At 46.9% G+C, this 12,913-nt stretch overlaps 2 protein-coding genes across 8 annotated transcripts in view; one reads left to right on the forward strand and one right to left on the reverse strand.

Annotated features, from left to right (window-relative positions):
• Positions 1-12,913, forward strand: part of LOC137863516 (uncharacterized) — a 169,015-nt gene that overhangs the window by 96,024 nt on the left and 60,078 nt on the right. For 4 of the 6 annotated variants that reach the window (XR_011100942.1, XR_011100932.1, XR_011100951.1 and 1 more), the window contains 2 exons: positions 6,609-6,707; positions 6,794-8,628. Coding sequence is in view for 1 of the 6 variants with exons in the window: in XM_068696703.1 (XP_068552804.1) it covers positions 6,609-6,707 (99 nt within the window). In the remaining 5 variants the exon portion in view is untranslated. Of the gene's footprint in view, positions 1-6,608; positions 6,708-6,793; positions 8,629-12,913 lie in introns of those variants that run through there. The other 2 variants (XR_011100949.1, XM_068696703.1) reach the window with 2 other exon arrangements.
• Positions 6,048-12,031, reverse strand: LOC137863478 (cell surface glycoprotein CD200 receptor 1-B-like). 2 transcript variants are annotated; one of them, XM_068696626.1, is made up of 6 exons: positions 10,440-12,027; positions 9,668-9,924; positions 8,668-8,973; positions 7,656-7,904; positions 7,188-7,290; positions 6,048-6,684 (listed from the first exon to the last, which is right to left on the reverse strand). In XM_068696626.1, the coding sequence occupies exons 2-6, from the start codon at positions 9,804-9,806 to the stop codon at positions 6,666-6,668; spliced, it is 816 nt and encodes a 271-aa protein (XP_068552727.1). In that variant the 5' UTR covers positions 9,807-9,924; positions 10,440-12,027; the 3' UTR covers positions 6,048-6,665. The 2 variants fall into 2 exon arrangements, with proteins under 2 accessions (XP_068552727.1, XP_068552720.1); XM_068696619.1 differs by lacking the exon at positions 6,048-6,684 and having other exon boundaries at positions 6,805-7,290; positions 10,440-12,031.

The raw sequence follows: 12,913 nt of genomic DNA on the forward strand, positions 1-12,913 counted from the left end.
TCGTACATTTCCACGTGAATACACTCCTTGATATACCTCCAGATATTTTTTAATCTGTTGTTTTTTTCACATCTTGGTGCAAGAGATATACTTTCTGATGTATGATATGCTAATGTAATTTCTAATATACTTTCTCATGTGCTTTTTTTGTGTAAAACCAAGGTAACAGTTCCAAAATAGACTATCTGCTCTTTAATCTCCATCTTACACGTCAAGCAAGTAGTAACACTTTTAGGGTGGAATGAGAGTTTTCACTGAGCCAAAACAGCACCTGGTTCATTGTGAGGATTTCCTGTGCATCTTTTTTGGTTGTTGTTAGACATCAGTCAAGACTTGGTTTTCTACACGTTGAATCTAAATGTTTAATTCTGAGGCTTCGTTGGCTGAAACAAACTGAAGTATTCAGAAATTCAACAAGCATCATAAATATATTCCCAGCTCTGTCTTTGGTACAGAATTCTTCTCCAAACTCCTCTGCACTGTTTTCTGTTTGTGTTTTTGTTTTTCCTTCAGTTTAACTCCGAATGGATTTGCAGTGGCAAGCATCTGCTTTATCTGGTGCCCTGAGCTTTTTGTGCATGGATGGAGCTTTACAACAGATGTTTAAGCATAGCTGTGGAAACCACAGAGCACGCACAGTTTCCTATTAGCTATTCCCCTCCAAACACAGGAGCAATCTAGCTGCTAGATATGTGGGGTTCAGTGGTTTTCTTCTGTGATGTTGTTTGGCAATCATGATGGCAAGCGCTGTTTAAGTGCTTTAAGGAAGATAGCGACACAGTTGTCTTTACTTAATGCATTTGTTTTCCTAACCCAGAAAGTGTTTGTCCTTCTGGATGGTGTCAGGTTCTGGTACACCTCACGAAGGGACCTTGGTGGCTATGCCTTGGCCTGTGTCTTGCTGGGCCAGGCAGCCAGTTGAATCTGCTGTCTACTCCAAGACAACCTCCTGTCCTCAGCTTTATGTGTCAGACAGAAGCCTGCTTTGATGCATGTTCCTCTGAGTAGGTTCAATAGTGAGCTTCCATCAAAGGATTTTCTCTAAAAAAATCTGTCTGAAGTGTTTTGAAGAGAGCCTGAACCCAGGGGAAATACCAGCTTGTATCAACCAACAAAAAGCCCAGTGAAAGCCACTGGCATGCATTGCTGGATAGTTTGGAACCCCTAGATAGGGATTTGTTTTTCCTGTCAAAAGCTAAACATCTTCTATGCTGTTTCCTGCCAACTTTCTCCCACACATCCCCCCCAACCCCTCAAAACCCACCAAAGCTCACTGCCTTCCTCCCTCTCTGTCCAGCAGCGAACCAGGAAAGGCCATTTGGATGCTCTCTCAGCTGAGAGTTTGCGGTGTGGCCTCGTGACAGGGAAACGTGGGGAGCACACTTGCTTGGTCTCATTTTTCTGAAAGACTTCCCACTGGAGGGGAACACAGGCTACTGCATTTATACTGCAGCTCCTGCAGTGAACTTTCTTCTGTCCTTTTTCCATCCAGCTGTTGATTAGTACCCTGTTCCTGATGTGAACATGCTATCTAGCCATGGGTGTGACCAAGCTAAGGAACAATTGGTGCACATTCTCCTGACCTCCAGCATCAACAGCCGCTTGCTCCTGAAGGCAGTCTGCCCTGGTTATTGCTCCAATAGCAAGCAGTGGGAAGGCTCAGGCAATTTTCCAACAAATTTCATGCCAAATTTGCTCTCAGTGCTCAGTGGATGAGTCGCTCAGCTGCGTAGGAAGACCTTGCTGCTGTGCTCTCAGGAGTCGGCATCGCTGTTTGCTGTGCCAGACCACCCTGACCAGCCTGCTCCCAAATGGTCTGCTTGACATCCCTTTTCACAACACCAAGCTTCCTGTGCTGGCAGTCTGGGAAGGCGTGTGGAAATAGATATAGTGACTGTGGCTTCTGTTTGTCCCCCCTTCTCACACAGCAGCTGGGTGAAGATAAATTTTGCTTTAGATGTTACGGAACTGGAGGAAACGTTTTTCCTCTAGTAATGACAGGTTGTTATCACTGTCCAGGCATGACCCGGGCTTATTCCCCAAAAAACTAATAATCTGATACCTTTTCTTTACAGTGTGATCTTCTGCCAGTGCCTGAACGTGTCCAAAGACAGAAAAGTAGTGACAGGGTTTTCAAAACAGCTTTTGGAGAAGGCAGCTGTGCCAGAATGGGGGAGACTGACTAGCAAGGTTAAGTAGAAATGCCTGTTGTTTATTCACCTCTAGACACCAGAAGAGCTCCTTAAAATGAGTGGCCACGTCTTCCCTTGCAGTCTGCTTTGCAGTTTCTTTACCGCTGTAGAGATACTGCCTCTAACTAGAACACAACTTCTCTCTTGTGCTGGAGCACCACTGGTGTTTGAGAGGACTAAGCAGCTGCTGCTGTTTAAGCAGATGCCTTCACCTGCCCTGCCACCTCCCAGGCCAGTCCTTTCCCCTGCCGTGCTGCTTCCTCCCTTAAGGCAGTCTTGGGGTAGATCAGACCTCAACGCTGACTCGTTTTTACCTACCAAATTGCCTGACTGCTCATTGAGGAGCTGCATAAACTGGTACCAGTTTCAGTGATGGGACACTTATGGCACACAACCAAGGAACAACCATGTTTTGTACATATCCTGCCAATACTACAAACCCTAGATCAAAAGATCTAGGGTTTGTAGTATTAATCTCTTTAATCTCTAGCTCTGGCTCCCTTAGCACCTTTTTCCTTTTGAGTCACCCTCTTGGCTTAAAGTGAGGAGTTTTGACAGCCACCCCAAAAACACCCAGAAGGAGAGGACTGTTTTTCCCAGTGTTCTGTCAGTTTGGTCATTCTCGCACCCACGTTACTTCTACGCAGATCTGGGAGACAGAAGCAGGGATGCAAACGCTTCATAAGATTTTCTGAAGTAACCCAATCTTACACTACCCACAATGAGAAACACACATGTGCAATTTTCTGCATCTTTGTTCACATGTTTATACATTGAATGGGAGGTCACTGTGAGAATCACACTCTCCTGTTCATTTTATCTTGCTTTTTCCAGCTGTACAAATCGTAGCAGGTAGAAGAAAAGCAGGGTACTCTACAGGTCAGTGTGAGAGCTTGTCAGGGGAATGACGTGGGTGTGTGTGCTTGTGCCGAGCTTCAGAAACACTCTGTGGAAGTGAGAATGTCTTTCAGTGTCTGTGTTCCTGTTTGCTGTGCTCAGACAGCACTAGGGGGATATGAGGAGAATTGTGCTAGGGATTTGTGACTAGTAATGTGGAAGAGATGCAGCTGGCGACGCTGGAGAGCTCTGAGTGAATTCCGCAAAAGAACAGGATGTGAGAGGGGGTTTATGTAACACTCTGGGGCAAGCTCACCACGCAACAAATAATAAGACTCTGTGGTCTCTCAGTTGTGCGAACATTATGGAGAAGGACTAAAACTTAGAGAAGTCAGTTCTTATTTAGGGGTGGAGGTGGGGGAGAAAAATTGGTGCAGTCTGAGTTTGTTAGAAGTTTTTCCTCCTTTGTTTTTTTGTTTGCTTGTTTTTTGAGGGGGGGGAAGAATAGCTAAAAACTGGTATATTAAAATACCACAGTGATAGCTAAAGAAAGAAAAAGGCAAGCAATCTTTTCCTGCCAAAGCTCTTTGTGTAGTGAGCACACCAATGAGAGGATGGGGCGTCCAGTGAGGGAAAGGAAGAAGCATTCTCGGTTGCTCCTGTAGTTGCCCAGGAGACTGGGCTGAAACTCGGACTGTAGAAAGCCTAGGTTGCTTCATCCTCTGTCCTGCGGAAGGATTTGTGATGGCTTTGAGATTAAATAGACCAAGGAATAGGGGCAAGGCTGGTCACACAATCCTGTGGACTCTGCTGTGCGAGTTTGATCTCTTTCGTCCCTAAAGGAGGGTAGAAGGACCCTGAACCATTTGAATGGAAATGGTGGCAAAGAATTTAAGTTATTTTTCTTTCTGGCTAGAGTCCTGAGCAGTCTGGAGAACAGGAAGGGAAGTACAGTAGGTTAGCCCCAAACAAGAGGTACAGCAAGTCTCAGATTCATGTCCTGAGTACTACTGACAGTGGTGGGCTGTTGTTAACTTAGGGCAGTCTTTGGCATCTCTGAAATTTTGCCTGCCTACGGTTTGCAAAGAGAGGAAAGGAAGAGATCTCTGCGTGCTCCCTTTGTCTGTAATATACTTAGTAAGAGTCAAGCAGAGTTGCAGCTTTGCAGGTGGTCTCAACATAAAATGCAGTGGTGGAGAAGCTGTGTGCTTGTGGGCAGGTTTGTACGTACGGGTGCTCGGAGCTTGCTCAGCTGCTGCAGAGATACGACTTAGCCGAGTGTGATGTGCGTGCAGTCAGTCAGTTGATGTGCGCTGTGGAAACCAACTCGCCAGGATAACTACAAATATCTACTGAAGTCAGTGTGGTTTTCTGCTGGCCTTTGATAAGGCAGTTCAGTCACCACAAAGAGCTAGCAGTAACTCAGCCATCCCAAGCGTTTCTTCATCTAGCTCTCATCTCCGAGTTCATTTGCATCGTGTGCCAGCTGTGCAGCGTTTGAAGCTCTGTGACCAAGCAGCTGTGTGTGGCAGCACACGGGCACAACGGGGCCACATCAGTGAGTGAAAGGAGCGGTTTCACTGCGCTCTGCCAGCAGAATCGCTCTGAGTTTGTACAGTGTCATGGCCAGAAACACCCCAAAACAGCCATGTATAGGAGTCTGTTGGCCACGCGTGAAGAACGTGAGGAGAAGCAGGGTAGTGGTGTGTAAATTAGCTGTTCAGCTACGAAGTGGAAGCCAAGCTGATTTGCTGCTCGGAGAGGAAACAAGACATCTTCCACGTTATCAGGTTATGAGAAAGACTGCTAATAGACAAGAATAAGCATAAACCATCTTGAGACTCTTAATATCTAAATATAAGTGGCAGGCCTGATGCCTAAGGGAGGCCAGGGACTGTCAGACGGCCATGCTGCTAGAAAAGCTGCACAAGGTGTGTGGTGACACAGCATTTTGTGTTCTCTATAAAGCTAGATGACTATTCTCCATGTGCTGAGACTTACAAGCTTGCTCTTCTTATCACTGAAGTTTATATGAGGTTTTGGTGCTGGCTCAGATATGAAATAAGGCTCGCAAAGCTTGAGAAGTGGTCAGTCATGCACAGAAGCGGTGAATGAAGAACACAGATCAAGATTGTCTTCCAGATTTCTGAAAGACATGGAGTTCCCTGTTCTCTGCCTTCTCTTCCCGCTACCTAAGTTCAAGCTCAGCCCAGTCAGGTGCTATTCTGGCCAGGGGGTGCCAGCAATCACCCTGTTTTGTCAGCCTTAAGCCTAGCGTTTGTACACAAGGTGCTAGAACAAACGTATTAAACCTGGTTGAACTTCATCAATGCCCTCAAAACAACAGAGGTTTGTGGTCATTTGTGGAGAAAAGCCACTCTCCTGAAGAGCCTCCACGGTCCAGGGGAGTTTAATAACTTAGTTTCTGTGTTTTACTTTCTCTGTGATATATTAATGCTCCAGTTTTAAGCACACCTTGCTGGCTGAGAGCTAGAGATCTGTGTAATTGATACTCCAAACAAACAAATGCTTGAATGGCTGTTGATGTGAGGAGTGGGCATGGGAGGTGTAATTAACATCATGTGGGATCAGAAGAGTTGTAAAGAGGATAGAGAGGCCTAACAGCTGGCAGATGGAAAAGGTCTCCAGGTGTATTAGTTTGGAACAGGGTCTTCTGTATAGTGATGCTGATGAGACCTGGATTTCTGCTGAGTCTGGAGAAATGAGGTGGGTGTGAAATACCTGGTGCTTCTTTGAAATTTCAGGTGCAGAGTAATACTCAGCTCTACCTGAAATAGAAGTTCAGAAATGATGAACAGGCACGGTTATGTTTAGAGGCTTAGAAGTGGCAGCCTGTCATCAACTGGAAGATTACAGTCAAGGACTGCCTTGTGTTAATGCCATTAAGATGTGTTTAAAGAAACTGGTTATTAAAGAGCTGTGTTGCATGGGCTCTCTGGATTATGCAAAGAGGTACGTGCAAGTGTGAGGCTTAGATCTCAGGATTGTAATATCTTCTATGTTTCAGGTGGCATAACTGCTCAAGATCATTTTTTTTTAATTTCTTTATTTTTAGTTCTTATTGATGCATCTTTAAAACTCATACAGGGAAAATGAGAACGCTGCTCAAATTTAGCTTCAGTGCTGCGTAACCATACTTGGAAAGCTACTTCTCATTAGTATGCAAGAACACTCCTTCTGATTTATCTTAACCAGTAAGATAGGCTACTTAAATACTAGGATATAATCTATTTAAAACAGAGTGACTTGTTTACATACAAGGCAAATTAATTTCTTATTGCATGTATGTTAGATTTGGTTTTATTTAAATAAAAATTATATGTATATATTTTTAAAGTATCAGCTTGTTGTCTGGGTGATTACGTCTGCAGTTGCACTAGAGAAATGGTATAAAAAAGCTGGCAAAGGTCAGGTAGCGTCTGCCCTGCATGCCATGTTTCTGTGCAGTTACACTGGCTGCACTGTGGATGCTTGTTTCTTCTTCCTGCATGCTTTGGCACTGGTGAGTCCCTGCTGATCTCGCAGTGCTGATTGGGAGTTTCTTTCATCTCTCCTCAGGTGCTGCGTTACAAATAGCCCCAGACACAGCTCTGCAGATGGAATGTGCCTTGGCCTTTACTGCTTCCTCATTGTCCTAGGAAACAAGACATCAATACTGTAAGTATGAGGACCAGTCTCTCTCGTGAATGCAGTTTTGGGCTCCAGGAACATTAAAACAGAATTCCTCCCCCTTATTTTGATAGGGATCTCAGGAATAGAAGGCTTTTTATTTGAGATCTCACCTTCATACTTCCTGCACTTCACTGCCCCCGCCTTCCATAGTTTCATTTGAGTAAGACAAGATCATCCAGAAGTCTGGCTCCAACCTCAGAAAGGCAATTTGCTGCCTGGCAATCCTTGTTCAGATCCATCAACCAGCCAGATAAAACTACCCATTCCCATTGTGTTTCTGCTGCTGGAAGAAGTATGGCAGCAGCTCTGTAACACCACATGAATGGCCTCTAAGACCAGCTGTGCAAACTGAACTAGCTTGCTTGTGAAAGCCTGAGGTGACTGCACATGACATGGAGTACCAGAAGCCCTTCTAAACTTCCCGTGGACTGGCCAGAGGGGTTTGTGTACTGGTCTTGCACATACCTGTTATCACAGAATATGTAGAGGTGAAAAAGAGCAAAAAGGAAAATGAGGCTCAGCAGACAACCAAGGATCATGACGTGGTGAAGAAACCATGTGACACCGTCTGAAGAGAAACAGTTCTTTTAGGTACATTTCACAGATCATTTACCATGTGCCCCTTTCAGGATCATACTTTCTAGACAACACTCTTTTGTGTACATCTGAATAATCCTGTCTTCTCACAGCCCTATCTGTGGGAGGGAAGACTACAGAAATCTATCATTCTGACTAAAATTTCACAGAGCACTTTTCAATTCTCACAGCATTTTTGTTTATCTTTCCCTGACCCCAACAAATTTCTCCCCGGAAACTTCAGCTCAGCTGCATGGCTCCTGCTGCAATCTTCCTAGCGTCACTGATGCCTGTCATAGTGCTTGAACAGAGGGCTAGGCAGGATTTTGAATGTTGAACACGCAAGGGGGAGCTTACGTGAGGAACAGTCTGTGGACATGGTCTCATTCAGAGTTGCGTGGTACACCTTGCAGGTTACAGTCTTCCTGTCGGTGCTGTGTGCTGTGAACCTGCTGAGCACGGTCACTGTCCCGTTGTCGTGGCCGTCTATTTCAGTCGTGGAGCTGTTCTCTGGGACCCATGAGATCTCAGCAGCCGGTCTCCCTGCCGCTGCCTCGCACACGGGGATGCTGTGGTTGTCACAGTACAGGGACAGCCTTGGGGGCACTGCAAAGCATCAGGAAGGGGAGACGTGTAGGTTGCTGCAGTTGGCAGAGGCTGTTCTTATTCTTTACCCAAAAGGAACGTCGTGAGAAGAGGAGAGTCAGGTTGGAGGTGCCATCCCGTCACAGCAATGTGTGCCAAAGTGACAAGGACAAAGTTTTATCTCTTTTTTTCCTCATTTTGGACACCTCTCCCACATTGAGGTGAGTTACCACAGCCATGTAACATTAGAGGAGGCATCTCAGGATGTGGAGGTGGGGAACTGCCCAGAATACAGGGCTGAATCAGGCTTCTGTCCCGATGAGCCTTCATGCATGTGGCTTAAAATGGATTTGAATGCCAGGCTAGCAGGAATTGGGGCTGTTCTTCCTGCCTGGGTAACAACATCCAGTGTTTGATCGAATAGCTCAGTACTCGGAGGTGTTGCCCTGCTGTGTTTTTGTCATATTAAAGTAGCATGTTAGTGAGTGACTACAGGAAAACAAGATGCACATGCAGACTCCTTCTGTAGTGTACTGGGGATTGCTTCACACCCATCACTTGTAACTCTGCGGGGGAGAAAGGGGCAGCAGAAGGGATAAATGTTTTGGCAAATGAGGAGAGGGAAGAAACAGAGCTACTAAATGACTGCGTGACCATTTGTGCCACTGAGAAAGCTCCTCTTCTCAGTGCACGCTTCTTCCTGTGCGGGAGGAGAGGAGCTTTGTCTGTCTGGGGCTTGAGGTGGTCCTTTGGAGAAGACAGAAATGAGGAAGGAGTCCCTTACCTAGCACGGTCAGCTGGTACGTCTGGTGGAAATTCCCTTCCTGATTTACCACTTCGCAGCTGTAATTTCCTTCATCAGCCATTCCCACTTGCTGTATCTCAAGGGCATAAAACTGTTCTGGTTTGAATTCACTTTTCACGCTGTCACTGCAGTTTGTTCTGTTCACCAGGTTCTGATCAGCCCTGAATCCCAACATGCAAGGGCCTCCTATCTTGGGGCTTATTGTCCACGTCACCATAGTTGCTCCTGTTCTGTGAGGACAGGTCATCACAGCACTGTGACCCGCTTGTGCTGCCATTCTGTTTCCTGGAGGAGACAAAGAAGGAGAAGGATGTGTGAAAAGGTGCCCAAGGATGTCACTCACAGCCTTGGAGTTCTGGCCTGTGCTTTGGAGGGAAATGTCAGCTCTGTTACACTCCAGAGTGAGGTCCTGTCTGTGCCAGCCCTAGAGCTGCATGTCTCCTTTTTTAGACAGAAAGAAATAGCCAAATTCATGGCTGTGTTTGCAAAAGTTGGTCCTTGGTTTTACTCTTATGCAGAGTTCTCCTCCCTAAAGCACTAGGTAAACAACATGACTGGGAAGCAGAGTCCAGCTGAGCTGCAGAGCCCACCTGTATGGGAAGATCTCTGGTTGCTTTTCTCTCTACATCACTGCCTGATACAGGAGAAAAATTACCTGATCCCAATAAAAACAAACGTGAATTTTCATAGTTAATGTAGGGTAGGGAGGAGAAAGGTTATTGCTGTCTTTTCAGATCCCATTGTCTTTGGGCTTTATCTTTTTAAAGTATTTAGCCGAGTTTGTGAAGAAGAACGAACCTTCCCATTAAATCTTAAACTCTTGCAGGTTATTGCTTCTGCATCAGAAAAACCCCTTCAGCGCTTTCTAAAGATTCCTTCCCCTAGACTTTTTCCCCCAAAGAATTGAGAAAACATGACTGTGATGCATTCCCCCTTAGCCCTTAATAGCTGCTTGGTCCCAAGATGCTGCCAGAACTACCTGTGGCTCCTGTGACTGCAGTGATGGTGAGGAGGACGACGATGTAAATGGTCTTCCAGATCTCTTCCAAGGCAGCTCTTGCGTGTCTGGATGATGCAGGTCTCCTGCACCATCTTGCTTGCTGTGAGATCCTCATCATCCCCTGCCAGTGATCCTCAGCAGTCAGAGCCACCGCTCCTCCTAGGCTCCTGAAGGTTCCTGACTGCAGCTACAAACAACACAGAGCACTTCTTCATAGCACAGAGCTTCTTCCTGTGCTGAGAATTGGTGAACGCAGAGGAAATGGTATCAATGTGTGCTTTCTGTACACTTCTCACAGTACCACTATGCAAGAAAACCTATGGCAGAACTTGCACAAAGTATAAGCCGAGTGATTTTCATGCCTGGTTCTGATCTGACAGTGAGGATTTTATCCAAGAGGAAAAAAAAAATAAAAAGCTACCTAACAGCTTAAGATCTTTCCTCTAGGAGATACTGGCAATCCCTCCTACCCTCCAGGCAGGGAATGTAGGTGGGTAGAATCTTTCTGTGTGATAACACTGCAGTCTTCTACCAGCAAAGGTACCTTCTCTGGATAGAAGATGAACTTCCCAGGAAATTAATGCACTAAACTGAATTTAATCAGAACAGCGTTAGCCTCCCCAGACTGTGAAGCCACGAGGCTGATGTGAGGTGGTGCCTGTTTGCTTGTTCTAGGAGACAAAACTCTTTCCCCACAGCAACAGGCACAGCTGGTTTATGCATTTCCATGGCTGTGCTGAAATGTGCCCACCTGGAAGGGTTTCCGTTCCCTGGCCAAATGGTTGCAAGGCCTCACTGATCCAGAGAATCACTGGAGGAAGGCAAACATCCTGGCCCCCCTCCAGGTAGTAGGTACAGGTTAACCGAGAAGAGGCAGAGCACCTGTTGGGAACACAAAGGTAAAGCTGGGTGAGATCAAAAAGGAAATTAGGCATCCTGTGATCACAATTCTTATATTGAGAGAAGCCAGCAGCAGTGACATAATGAAATCCTCGTCTCTGCCGGCTGCTGTCGCTGCAGTTTTCTTTCTGAAACTCACTTTGACGATTTCAGCTATCTTGGTCAGTGCAGCTTCAGCTGTGTGGTTTGGAGCTTATGTGCAACAAAAGCTTCTCACATTTAGAGGTGGGTCCGAGACGCAAGGGTCACATTTGTCTCTCTGAGACAGAGATCCCTGCAGCACGGGAGGTACTGTAGCTTCAGCCACATCCATCAGGGTGACATAGCTCAGCACTAGATGGTGGAGGCAGCAAGAAGCAGGTGGGAAGGTTGTGTATTAGCAATCTGGCTGAGATCAGGTGGGGGTGTCAGGTGTTTTTGTATTTCTGGAAGCCCAAACTCTGTCTGCCTTTAGAGCTGGAGCCACACAGTGTGGTAATACTGTGGTAAGAGCATCACTGCCGTGTCCTGGGCAGCTGCTCCGAGCTTCTGGCTTTGTTGTCTGTCTCCAGCACAGCCCTGGGGCTGGTTTTAAGCATTCTATAACTTCAGATTGCTGCCGCCTCCTCCTCAGCTCAGAAGACGTCTCCTCAAGGGGCTCCGTGCCTACCCCCTGCCTCCAGCAGCGGGCCTTATCCTCCCCTGCTGCCCTCCTGGCCCCATCCCTGATGTGCCAGGTGCAGTTTGGTCCCACTTCACCCTCCGGGCTGCCTCCTGCAAGAGGCCGCGCTGTGCTGCGCTCTCATCTCCATCTCCTGGGCGAGGCGGGCAACGGCACCCGCCTGGAGATGCTCCTGCAGCGAGCAGCTGCTGGGTCCCGAACGAAGCCTGCCCTTTTTGCTTTTAGGGATGGTCTGTGTTGCTTTCCAGCCTTACTGCGTTTATGAATTATCAAGGATTTTGCCCAGATCCTCTCCTGAAATGCTTTCTGGATGGATTACTGGAGAACATGTGTGGTGGTTTTACCGTGCTGGGCAGCTAAACCCCACAACCGCTCTCTCACTCCCCCTCCTTTAGATGAGGAGGGGGAGAAGTAAAGCAAAGAACAACTCACGGGTCGAGACAAGGATAATTTAATTAAAGGGAAATAATTATAATAATTAAATAAAGACTACCATGAACTAAACAATTTAACTAAGGGGAAATAAAAGGGAAAGGGGAAAAGGAAAAATAAAAAGAAGTGAGGAAAACAAACAAAATAAATGAAGGCTATGTGGAAGTGCAGAGGAAAGAAATTACTCTCTACTTCCCACAAATGAGCGATGATGGACCACGTCCTTGAAGCAAGGCCTCAACGCACAGAGCCGGTGTTCGAGAGGAAGACCGACGTTTTCTCAACGAGAGCCCACTCCTCCCCTCTTCTTCCTGTTTCCACCTTTTATTGCTGAGTGTGACATCACATGGTATGGAATATCCCTTTGGTTGGTTTAGGTCAGCTGCCCTGGTGATGTTTCTCTCCTCACTTTTTGCCCACCCCCTAGGAGGGTTAGAGAAAGGCCCGATGCTGTGCCACTGCTGCTCAGCAGTAGACACAACACTGGTGTGGTAACACTGCTGTTCCAGCTACAAGTACAGAGTACAGCACTGTATGGGCTGCTGCCGGGAAAGTTAACATCCGTGCCAGACCCAGTACAACATGGTAATCTGAGCAACCATGTCATAGATCTGTGAGGGGCAGGAGCCAACGCTTACAAGGGCAGTCTGGGAGCAGTCTCGGAGTTGTGGCCTGTGCGAGCCACCAGTACCGCTGAATGATGTCGCACGATGGCCTTTGGATGCCCTGGCCACAAAAACTCCCGCATGCTGAAAAGGGCAGTCCTGAGCTGGTGCCTGGAGACCTGCCTGGCTACGGAGGAAAAAGCTGGCAGCGGGAGACCACGGGGAGAACAAAATCAGACAAGGTTGTTCCTTCCCACCTGAACACAATCAGCCTTGCTGAAGGTCTGGGAATGCCATGGCCACACAGAGAGGGACATCTGCACAGCGAGGGCGCGTCTGTCACCCGGGGTGTGTGCAGGGGAGCGAGGCTTTAGGTGGCAGCTCTGTCTGTCTGCCAGCCTTTGGGATGGCCCCACAGGGACTCCCCGTGGGGAATGCCAGCGGCAGTGAGCTGTGTGGGACAAAAATACCTGAAAGCACCCACTCTGCTTATTTATGTATTTATTTATTTATTTATTTTAAAGCTTTTGGCTTAAAAGTGTGGAAATCTGCCTACCAGGATGGTTACAAAGCTGATCTCTGGCCAGGGTGGGTTTTCTGGTACCGGATTCACCGCAGAGTTTAATT

This window comes from Anas acuta, chromosome 1 (genome assembly GCF_963932015.1).
Source record: "Anas acuta chromosome 1, bAnaAcu1.1, whole genome shotgun sequence".
Lineage (NCBI taxonomy): Eukaryota > Metazoa > Chordata > Aves > Anseriformes > Anatidae > Anas > Anas acuta.